This window comes from Temnothorax curvispinosus, unplaced genomic scaffold (assembly GCF_003070985.1).
Source record: "Temnothorax curvispinosus isolate PA1 unplaced genomic scaffold, ASM307098v1 QBEX01001498.1, whole genome shotgun sequence".
NCBI classification, from domain to species: domain Eukaryota; kingdom Metazoa; phylum Arthropoda; class Insecta; order Hymenoptera; family Formicidae; genus Temnothorax; species Temnothorax curvispinosus.
This window is the reverse complement of record NW_020211278.1, coordinates 1783177-1794069: the sequence shown is the minus strand read 5'-3', so window position 1 is coordinate 1794069 and position 10893 is coordinate 1783177. Positions and strand designations below refer to the sequence as shown.

Sequence of the window (10893 nt, the reverse complement as noted above, 5' to 3'; positions counted from 1 at the left end):
TAAGGCATTCAACTTTATTTTATAGCTTGTAAAAACTTATTAATTATTAGTTACAAATCTGCGTTTCTTCAGCGAAAGTATCAAATATGGAAATCAGGGGTCACATGAAGTACGTCATATAAAGTGTGAGTGTGAGATGTGTCCTGTATTCTCAATCTCTCTCAGGTGGGGATAGATTTAACCATCACACTCGGTTTATAAACGTAGCCAGATGACACGATATGTCAGTTCTCTCGTGATAGCCATTCGCCATTCGTGTCAGTAACTACCGATTTTCATCGACTTTCGTCAACCGGGCCGTCACCGATCACCCAGAACAATGGAGGTAGCAGTTATAGTTGGTACGGAAACTGCATCGACTTCGTTTAAGATTTTACAGCGTCAAAATCGATTATTTTTGTAATCAACTAAGTGTATCTTTTACTAGTGGATTTAAATGTATAACTTACGCAACAATTTCGAGTTAACGTCCATTAAGTAAATACGTTCAAATAAATATTCAAAATCTCATTAACTGTTAATAGATTGACTTAGTCATTTATTTGCGCATGTTTAAAAATATTAGAAAGAGCTTAATATGATATTAAAATGTTGGAATTGGATTATTTAACATGGTATCAATATTATTTTATATCATTATTAGTTGATTGCATATCTTTGTAAAGATTTTATAAAATCTTGATTGCTTTTATATGGATATTAACAGAGACAATAAAATAAGAAATTTTTAAATTAGATGTTAACTAAGATGTTAACAATAAAATTGAGAAAATTTTTTATAGTCTTAATGTATATGCTTCTCTTGAAATCGCATTAAAATTCAGAAATGTATAGACTTCTCTTGAAATCGCATTAAAATTCAGTTTAACTCAATCTTGGTCGACAATACACCGAAAAATTATGCAAGCGCGTTTTCTATTCAATTAATTATTTATGAAGGATCAGAATCGCGACTGTTATTCGCGCGAGAGAGGATTTGAGATTTTCAAAGAAGTCTCACCGCAAAAGGAAATGTCTTTAAATGGGCGTGGGCGTAAACGGCCTTGAACGAAGAAACATCGCAATCGCCGCAAGGAGCGGACTGATCTCGATTTAAAATAAACCTTGATTTCAATAAAGCCGCAATCATTCAATAGAGACGCGCATTAAAGCCGCGCAGCGTCCCAGCGACAGGCTAAACCGTCAATGGATTTACGTAATACCATCCCGTCTACAATTCGCTAATAGAAAGACTTTCGAAAATCAAATTAATCGTTTGAAATTATATTTCGTTCGACTGTAGCGATAATCTTTTATCAGATGATATTTTATCGATATTTCTTCCCTATTATATATAGGAGATTTTGAAATAATTCATAAATTCGTCAATTGCGATTATAATTTAAACAAAATCTGTCGTGTCACTTTATGGGAGAAACGTTTGGTTAAAGATACGTGGAGAATATTGGATCAAAATCGAATGAATTTAATTTCATATCCTCTTTTTTCTCTCTCCCTCTCTTCTTGACCTTTCCTAGCCTTCGCGTTCCTCAGCATGTACACGTTATGCGAGGAAACGTATGCTCTTCCCGATGATGTAAAAATCAACAACACCATGAAGGACATAAAGGAGCCTAAAGATATCAAAGAAGCGGCGACCGCGTCGAAAGATGTGAAAGATGCCATCAAAACGGCCAAGGAAGCGAAGAAGAATAAGAAGGATTGCGCGCGAGAGTGCGGGATCGAGTATGATCCTGTTTGCGCTCACGATCCTGTCGACTCCAGCTTAAAGCCTAAGACCTTCGGCACGCAGTGCGCTCTGGATCTTTACAACTGCGAGATGGGCATGAGTAAGCACATGAAAGCAGTATATAAATCACTATACTAATTATTTATATTAATGTAATGATATATTAATTATTGATTACAATAATCACATTAATCACGTTATACTTCAATTTCAGAATTGGCTGTCAAGAGCAAAGGCGAGTGCCCTGGATCTGGCGGAGTAAGACTGTCCTAAACAATCACTCGATTCCGGAAAAGCACCATGAAACACGAAGTAGACTAACCATTAGATGATTATTATAAATTTATAGTTGGGAGTTAAATACCTTAATGTATCGTGATGTAACGAGATTTTCTTCTTCTAACGACGAGAGAATAGAGATGGTGGTACGCAAGAAAACTAAATATAACTACGCGACAAAATCTGACGATAAAATTGGCCGCTAAGCTGTACGCTATGTACAATGAATATACAATGTAAGGCGTATCTATCCAATAAATATTAATGATGAGCAACTATTGATTTTGCCTCTCATAATCACTTCCTTCCCCGCGACGTAGTTGATTTTCGTGCGTAGTACGCAGTTTCTAACTTATGTAAGTTGTATATATGTGCAGAGATTGAATATGTATTCTCGGTACGCAAATTTGAACCGGCTTTCTAATCGCATCTGCGATCTGTCCTCATACAAACATGTAATTGGCAAAATATATTCTCAACTCTGAGGTACTTAAACAGTAGATGATATCCATTTTGCCGCTTTTATCATGCAGTCACGAAAGCGTAACATTATGAGCATTTCAATTTTGAGATATACCGTTAACAAAAAGATTTTCTATTCGATAAATTAAAGATAAACGAAACTTTCAGTTATTGTTCGTATTTATTATTTTGCTGGAAGTAAGGATACGCTATTATACAATCCCTATTTTATTTCTTCTTAAGTCATAATGTACGCATGTGTTACTGTTGTATTGCATAATATGCTTCCGCCGCTTTCTCGGAGCTGCAGCGTGACGAATGACGCCGACGAATGATGTCGACACACTCCAGACAAGCTATCGTTACCGATTGACAAATAAATGTTAAAGCTTTATAACTATTCTTCTAGATGGCTAAATGCATGTTACAATTTGTAAACGGGAAGGAGATTGAATTATCCTTTCTATTGTACTTGTTTTTGTTAATAGTTATCATTTTTATTAAATTATTTAATTATATCTACATAAAATAAATACAGCAACATTATCTCAGTAGAAATTAACTGTATTATACGATAATAAACGCACGATTTCTTTGTAAAATAATTTGATGCCGATTAATTATTTCTCAGAAATCTTATACGTGGCTTTAGTAAATTCTATAAACACCCAGACATTGATTTATTATTGCGTGTATACGTCGCAACGTGCTTGAAAGGCTGTAATCTGTGCGCGTGGGGCCATTGTCCGTCAATCTTCGTTGTAATAAGTTTACCTTCCAAATCAATGTCCAAGATAATGAGGATGCGACCGTGTGCAATGAAGGAGGACGGCCGGCTGCGAACCGCATCCTCAGTCCGGCGCACTTTGTCCCGTCTATCAATGTGCCGTCTCGTCCGAACTGTCCGCGACATGACTGATTTATTCTCAAAGATTTACTGTGCAATTGTTTTCCTTTTGTTATGCGAGACGAACACGTACTCCCTCGTCTCGCACATCTGCACCGCGAGTACGCGGACTTCTGCAGGTAATTGAACGAATTAAATGATCGTCGGTGATTAAGTCTAGCAGCATAAATTAATGGCAGAAGAATGCAAAAGGCGATTTAATTAAACCTTTATTAATAATTATACGCGAAACTAAAATATTAAGTGAAGATTATAAGATATTTGTTTGTCTAAAGTTCCGAGAACTTCGTAATCTCCAAAAATTCTAGAGTAGAGAAGATACGTTGCGAAAGGTAGATCCTAGCGCGCATATGAAAAAGAGCCAAAGCAAAATTTTCGAAACTACTGTAACTTTCTCTGTACTATCTTTCGTATGTGTTTCGGATATGATTTAAAAAACGCGATTGCGAAACTTGAGATGAGACATTTTGTACGAGCGTAGATATGGAATATTCATCGACGCCCGCGGACGGATCAATGTCGATCTTCGAGGAGATGGAGAACCGACTGTCGAGCCTCGAACGCAGATTGCGAGCGGTCGAGCATCCCGGTAAGAATTTCACGATTCGCACACGATGGAAATATGAAAACATCTATCCATGCTCTTGCAGTTTGGCAGATCAGCTTGAGAGAGGAGGACTGGGAGGTTTGTGCCGAGGGACCGTGTAAGTGCGTACCGGAAATGAAATCGGTGTCCTGCTGGAGATACAATCTGATGGATCTACCCCCGACGCAATTGGTTCCCGCCAACGTGCTGAGACTGTGAGCAATTTGAAAGATAACATCGTTGTGTTTGTGTGACAGATATCCGATCGGATATCTTTAAGAAAAATAATCGAAATTATTATTAAACGCTAAAAGCGCGATAGAATTACTTTATATAATTTATAAATAAAATTAGAACTTTGTATAATGTGTACATTTTAATTTTTAAATAAAATTTCTTATTTTGTATTGCCACGTTAGAAAATAATTATTCTATTTTTTAAATTGTGACTTTTTGTATAATAAAACATTTAGTAATTTTGCTTTTTTTATTAAAAAAATGTATATTTATATTTGGTCTTAGAGAATAGAAATATCATTTGTATTTCCAGAGATCTCGGGAGTAATCGACTCAGCGCTCTGCACAGAGATACGTTTATGAATATGACGCAGTTGCACCATCTGTAAGTCATGTAACAATCGAGAGATGCATGTACTAATGAAACTGTCAATTACAGAGATCTGAGCAGCAATTTAATCGAGCATTTGGCGCCCAGGTTGTTCTTGTCATTACACAGTATCGCAAATGTCAGGTTGAGTAACAATCTCTTGAAGGAAATGCAACGTAGTCAATTTTTTGGACTAAGGAATCTTCGAATACTGTAAGTGAGATGCTTACAACTAGTAACAAATTAAAAAAGAAATATAAAAATTGATTTTATTAGGCATACTAACACCTTCATAGATCTTTTACGTAACTGAATCAATTTTTTAAATATCAAGTTGCTTTATTTAGTTGTTTTGACAAATTAAATGTACAAGAGAAATGTTTGAACGTTTAAATAATATATTAAAATTTATTATATTTAGCCCATCTTGCTAAGAAAAAAAGATTTACTAAATGTACATTGCTGAGATATGTTATATTTGTTTCAATTTGAAATTTAATGTTTCTCCGGTTTTTCGTCTCCTTATAAGTTAAAAATTTAATCCATTAAAAATTTAATACACATTTTTTTATTTTATTTAGCGATTTATCGTCAAATAAACTCCGTACTTTGCCGGAAGATCTTTTCTTGAGCAACGGCCACTTGGCTTTATTGGATCTCTCCTCCAATCGCATTTCGTTATTACCTCCCGGTGCATTTCGTGGTCTCGGGAATCTTGATGAATTGCTGCTGGGTAAAAATCGACTAGTCGGATTACCCGTTTCAATTTTCCGGGATATTACTAAACTTAGACGCCTTGCGCTCGAGGAAAATCGTTTGAAAGAGCTGCCTAACGGTGTATTCCAAGATCTGACGTCTCTCAAAGAGTTGAATATGCGGAACAATCGCTTGATGGAGCTGCCTAAAGGATTGTTTTTGACCCTGGCACAATTGGAAATTCTGGAAATATCGAGCAATAGAATATCTCGTGTAAATATCGTGTATATTTTGTAATTTTAATTATAATTTTATTTTTGAAAGTTAGAACTCTCTAAATCTGAATCAGTGAAAAGTCACTGAAATGGCATACTTTACACTGATATCAGTGAAATGTGAATAGTCATTGAATGCATCAGTGACTATTATAGAGAGAACGCTAATATATAAATGTATTATATAAGATACGTTTTGTATAAAAAATATTTATAATATATTATTATGGAATATATATTATAAGCTTTTAGATTTCTCTTCAAGTATAAACAATTTGGATCTTTGTGATAGATTGATGCAAGAGCCTTTCACGATATGATAGCACTTCGAGAACTTCGATTAGGACACAATCACATAAAATACTTGCCACCTGGATTATTCAACAATTCTATATCTTTGGAACGTCTTATTCTCTATGGCAATCGCATAGAAATCCTAGTAAGAGGCGTTTTTCGCGGCTTGTTCAATCTCACTTCTCTTTTCCTGCAATCCAATCGACTGAGGATACTACAATCAGGAGTTTTTGAGGACACGCCGAACTTACGGAAGCTGTGAGTCGATACTTTTGTACAATTTTTTACAATTGTAACATTACTGATTTTAATAACGGCAAATGTCCATTGAAATATGTATGTAGAATTGCAATTTATATATTTGCTTTATAAGTCTTTACTGTGATTTTTAAATTAGAAATATATTTATACTTGTTAAATAAAAAATAATATTTTTCCCTGTTCTCTGTTACGCTGTATCATGATCTTCAGGCAACTGGAATCGAATGACCTCTCCTTCTTGCCAGCTGGTAGTATGGACGCCGTATCCACGATTCAGCAAGTACGTCTGAGTCAAAATCCCTGGCATTGTGATTGCCGTGCCTCTTACGTTGCTTCTTGGCTGCGCAAAAGATTCGCCAGCTTCGCGAATTTGACCAATCCGGTGCAGATACAGCGGGTTTTAATCATGACAGGCAATTGGAGCATCTGGGAATTTGGGGCTGGTGCAATATGCAGGGGTCCAGGTATACTAGGCGGCCAGTCGCTGCTACGTCTGACCTTTCACGAACTTTGCGAGGGTCAGTGGGCCTCCATGAAGGGTATCATACCACGATTACCCCTCGATGTTATAGCACCGTCCGTCACGCCGCAAGCAGCTAGGAAGGACACGATTTTTGTATGGATCATATTCGATTAAATAGAATATTTGTAATGGCTTTATTGTTTAATGGCTTAATAAGCCATGATAGAGAGAAGTCCACGTAAACATATAAAAAGTTAAATTTAGTGCAATAGAATAATAAAAATAAAGAAAACAATAAAAATAATTTCTATTTCTTCTCTAATTATCATCTCTTATTTTTTGCTTATATTGTTACAGGTGTAAAAGACGTGGAGACTCAGCTTTCTAAATTTTCTGCAGAGAATGGAATATTGCGCAATGCACAGGACATTTGATGATGATTAGCGTGTCTTTTAAAATTTCGAAACGATTACATTAAACTTGTAATTATTAAATAAAATGATAGCACGATAAACTATTTACATATAAAAAAGTGCAATTTATTATATTTTATTATATTGAATAAAGAAGATTGAGATTAATATATTAATCATCTTTTTTTTTAAATTATTTATTATAAGTTCTATTCAGATCGACAATGAAATGTAACTTTATAAGTTTATTTTAAATATTTTGGATGCTAATAGTACGTCAAAAATTTCGCGAAAAGATAAACTGCAACTTTCAAATCCGTGACGGACGTTTAAAGATAAATTTTTGTATTTTACGGTAATTATTATGTACATAATAATTATGTACATAATAATTATGTACATAATAATTACCGTAATGCTATATAAAATATAGCATTATAATGCGGCCGCAACAATAAGAATCGCCGGAATTCACACACACACACACACACACACACACACACACACAAACGCACAGTATTTAGAACGATTCATTCTTGTTGTTAGTATTCTTGGTCGAAATGGAAGGGATCTAAGCGTACCAAATTTGTCGATTGGTCGATCATTTCAATATACTCTTCGTGATGGCTGCGTCAAATGCTAACGATATTATCGAGCTATTGGAGAAGTTTTTAAAAATTCTCAAAGAGGAACAAGTATTCGATCAATCTGGCGATCATCCTGTTGTACAATTCCTTTATCCCAAAGATTTGCAGGTAAATAGTAATCTTATATCAATAATTATTTCCTGAATGTATTAATCCGCTTTCGTTTGAACTACTCACACATCGGCTTTTCTTTGTATCTCAACATTACACTATTACGATAATGTCGTGTATTTCTACTACTTGCCAATTAAATTTTTGTCCTATAATATACTCTTCTGTTACATTATATTGTTCTATGATCTTGTAATTTAATTAAGAATTAATAATGTTACGTATTTATCGAATAAGTATAACTGCAAAATAGGTTGTTTGTTTAATTAATTTACGCAAAGTGGATGCATCATCAATAATTGATAAAGAAATTAAAGCTAATATATTAAACAATGTACAAAATGATAAAGTTGATAATAATTCAAGTATTTATATAGATTCCTTGATATCCTTTGCTTACATATGGTCTCACTATTATTAAAAGGACAATATATCGGCTTCAAACAAGCTCGATACTGTTTTGATCGTGCTTAACGGTCAAACATCGAGATAGTTGCACGCAAGTTAGAATAGGAAAATTCAATTGTTCGTATTACTGCGAGTTTATCCATGTTATATTCATGTAGAACGAGATATCATTTTCTTTGGAGAATGAGTCAGCGGCCGGTGAGAAAATTGAGGAGGTGATACGACAAATTGTACGGCATTCTGTGAGAACATCCAGTCCACATTTTCATAATGAATTTTATGCAGGCTTTGACCAGTACGGATTAGCTGGCTCTTGGTTAACGGAAGTGCTGAACACTAGCATGTAAGAAGTTCTGACTTTTTAAGACAATTAAGAAGAATATAATACTGCGAATTTAATTTGAATTTAAGAAGATGACTTTACAGTCTCAATTAATATGTATTAAAGACTTTAAAATTTCTAGGAAAAAATTTGGTTTTATAAAAAAATCATACTTCTGTTTTTTACAATTTAAAGAATAACCTGAGAATTTCTTTTAAATAAGATAACGTTTAAGTAAATTACAGATTAAATAATGGTTGATTTATAATTCTCGATTCTTTTTCTTAGGAATAATTATGAAGAGGCCCCCGTGTTTACGCTGATGGAAAAGGAGGTGATAAAAGCGTCATTGAAGCTGATGGGCTATCCACAATCACTTCGCGGCGAAGGTATAATGACGCCGGATGGCAATATATCGATGATGTATGCAATGGTACTGGCTAGGAATAATGTTCTAGATCAAAATAAAATAAAGGGAATCCAGGGAGATCCACCTTTAGTGTGTTTTACCAGTGATGCTAGCCATTATTCCGTTACGACAGCTGCTGATTGGTTGGGCTTGGGCACCAATAATGTTTACAAGGTATTTACACTATCGTTTGTCGATAGTACTTATTATATTAATTTTGCTTATTAAATAAAAAGGATCATTCAAGCTTGGCTTTGAAGATTGAATTAAATTTAACTAGATTTTTTTTAAAATTGGCAATTACATAACAGTTAAAATTAAGTTGATAATCCTTTTGTTATAGATAAAGACGGATCGGTTTGGTCGGATGCTCGTGAGTGACCTGAAAAGAGCCATAAAAAAAACGATACAACAACGGAAATTACCGTTCTTCGTGAACGCCACCGCCGGCACTCCGGTGTTCGGAGCTGTCGATCCGTTGCGGGAAATCGCCACGATATGCTGGCTCGAGTCGATATGGTTTCACGTAGATGTTCGTATGCGATATGAGAGTTATTGCTTTAGGGAAACAACTTAAACTGAATAGAAAACTGTTGCAGGCTCGCGTTAGTGGTACTCTGAGGTTCTCCAAGGGCCACCGGCATCGATTACGAGGCATTGAACGGTTCGTAGTTATTTTCGTAATTGTTACGTGTATAATTTATACTCAAATTGAATAAAGCCTGTACAATGAAATGTTGAACAATATTTACGAATTTAAAGGATATTTTTCTTTCTTTTGGTGATGTCTAAGGCATAAAATTATAATTTATTGGTAGATCAGCAGTTTACTTATTTTCTTTGTTCCGATCGATACAGTTCGAACTCGGTGACCTGGAGTCCGCACAATATGCTCGGCGCGCCGTATCAGTGTTCTTTGATCCTGACCAGAAATAGGCTCTTGATCAAGCATCATCATCACGTCCTTTTGTCCGATGCAAATAACGTTGGAGTCGAACAACATGGCATATTTTATAAAACCGATTTAGACACAGATGTTAAGAGTATACAGTGCAGCAGGAAGGTAATTGCGGGTCGTAATCTTTACATTTTTTCTTTATAGAAATATCATATCTTATCTGTAACAGTTTAAGATTACTTGTAAAAAATAAAAAGACATCCAAAGACGCTTAACAGATTTTTAAAGGATGTCTAAAAAATTAAAATTTTATTCAGTTTTTATGACATTGACTGAAATAAATGGTCATTATCTTTTCGGTTTAATATTTGATGATACCCCAAGGTCGATGCAATGAAATTTTGGTTAATGTGGAAAGCTCGCGGCACGATCGGTTTACGGCAATCGGTGGACCAAGCCATGTACTGCGCGAAATACTTCCTGAAACAGATTAAGAAAACCGTTGGCTTCCGGTCGGTGCTAGACCGTTACGATACTAACATTGTTTGCTTTTGGTACGTAATCCCATATTATCGTAAAATTCAAGATTTTATCATGATGGGTGTTCTCAGGTATATACCTCCAAGAATGCGTAATCAGGAGGAGACTCTAGCTTGGTGGAAGAGACTGTATGTTGTCACAGCCGAGATAAAGAAACGTCTGATTCTGGAGGGGTCTCTCATGATCACTTGTGCGTCGTTACCGCAGCAGAAGCTTAGTAATTTCTTTCGCATGGCCCTGAAATGCCACCCGCCACCTACGAAGTCGTCCATGGATTACATTCTCAATCAAATAGAAAGAGCCGGAGCTGACGTAGACGAAACGTTCATGACTTCTTCCGTTAATGAGCTTAACATGCAACATTAGAGATCCGTTTTTACTATATCCTTATTACTTATTCAACTGTTATATAAAAGTCCTACTACCTATGCGCGGTAAAATAAATTTGTTTTATTTTAAAAAATTAAAAATAAAGAAATTTTTTGTCATTGTTTTAAAGTGCTCTTCAAGTCATTCTACTTAAAACTGTTTAAAACATTTTTGTCTATCTTTTATCGTTTCAGAGATATTTATTCAGAAAGAGAAA

At 35.1% G+C, this 10893-nt stretch overlaps 3 protein-coding genes across 3 annotated transcripts; all 3 read left to right on the top strand.

Moving 5' to 3' along the window:
- The first annotated feature begins 215 nt into the window (after positions 1-215).
- Positions 216-2288, top strand: LOC112465128. Its single transcript, XM_025032534.1, has 3 exons — positions 216-341; positions 1518-1829; positions 1944-2288. The coding sequence occupies exons 1-3, from the start codon at positions 320-322 to the stop codon at positions 2000-2002; spliced, it is 393 nt and encodes a 130-aa protein (XP_024888302.1). The 5' UTR covers positions 216-319; the 3' UTR covers positions 2003-2288.
- Positions 2289-3266: 978 nt separating this feature from the next.
- Positions 3267-7057, top strand: LOC112465118 (leucine-rich repeat-containing protein 15-like). The gene is made up of 9 exons (XM_025032522.1): positions 3267-3496; positions 3859-3966; positions 4028-4178; positions 4514-4585; positions 4640-4783; positions 5152-5539; positions 5834-6093; positions 6307-6712; positions 6917-7057. Exons 1-9 carry the CDS (start codon positions 3268-3270, stop codon positions 6920-6922), a joined length of 1764 nt encoding a protein of 587 aa, XP_024888290.1. The 5' UTR covers position 3267; the 3' UTR covers positions 6923-7057.
- Positions 7058-7474: 417 nt separating this feature from the next.
- Positions 7475-10736, top strand: LOC112465236 (cysteine sulfinic acid decarboxylase-like). The gene is made up of 8 exons (XM_025032710.1): positions 7475-7727; positions 8297-8481; positions 8749-9043; positions 9213-9401; positions 9469-9533; positions 9728-9932; positions 10152-10321; positions 10379-10736. The coding sequence occupies exons 1-8, from the start codon at positions 7596-7598 to the stop codon at positions 10671-10673; spliced, it is 1536 nt and encodes a 511-aa protein (XP_024888478.1). The 5' UTR covers positions 7475-7595; the 3' UTR covers positions 10674-10736.
- The last annotated feature ends 157 nt before the right edge of the window (positions 10737-10893 follow it).

Excerpts from the sequence above, each read along its gene's own strand:
- LOC112465118 (XM_025032522.1), top strand. The coding sequence starts at position 3,268 with ATGAGGATGCGACCGTGTGCAATGAAGGAGGACGGCCGGCTGCGAACC. Across the intron at positions 4,586-4,639 it reads ATGACGCAGTTGCACCATCT|AGATCTGAGCAGCAATTTAA; the intron begins GTAAGTCATGTA and ends TGTCAATTACAG. Across the intron at positions 5,540-5,833 it reads CGAGCAATAGAATATCTCGT|ATTGATGCAAGAGCCTTTCA; the intron begins GTAAATATCGTG and ends TCTTTGTGATAG.
- LOC112465128 (XM_025032534.1), top strand. The coding sequence starts at position 320 with ATGGAGGTAGCAGTTATAGTTG. Across the intron at positions 342-1,517 it reads GGAGGTAGCAGTTATAGTTG|CCTTCGCGTTCCTCAGCATG; the intron begins GTACGGAAACTG and ends GACCTTTCCTAG. Across the intron at positions 1,830-1,943 it reads CAACTGCGAGATGGGCATGA|AATTGGCTGTCAAGAGCAAA; the intron begins GTAAGCACATGA and ends CTTCAATTTCAG.
- LOC112465236 (XM_025032710.1), top strand. The coding sequence starts at position 7,596 with ATGGCTGCGTCAAATGCTAACGATATTATCGAGCTATTGGAGAAGTTT. Across the intron at positions 9,044-9,212 it reads GCACCAATAATGTTTACAAG|ATAAAGACGGATCGGTTTGG; the intron begins GTATTTACACTA and ends CTTTTGTTATAG. Across the intron at positions 10,322-10,378 it reads ACTAACATTGTTTGCTTTTG|GTATATACCTCCAAGAATGC; the intron begins GTACGTAATCCC and ends GGGTGTTCTCAG.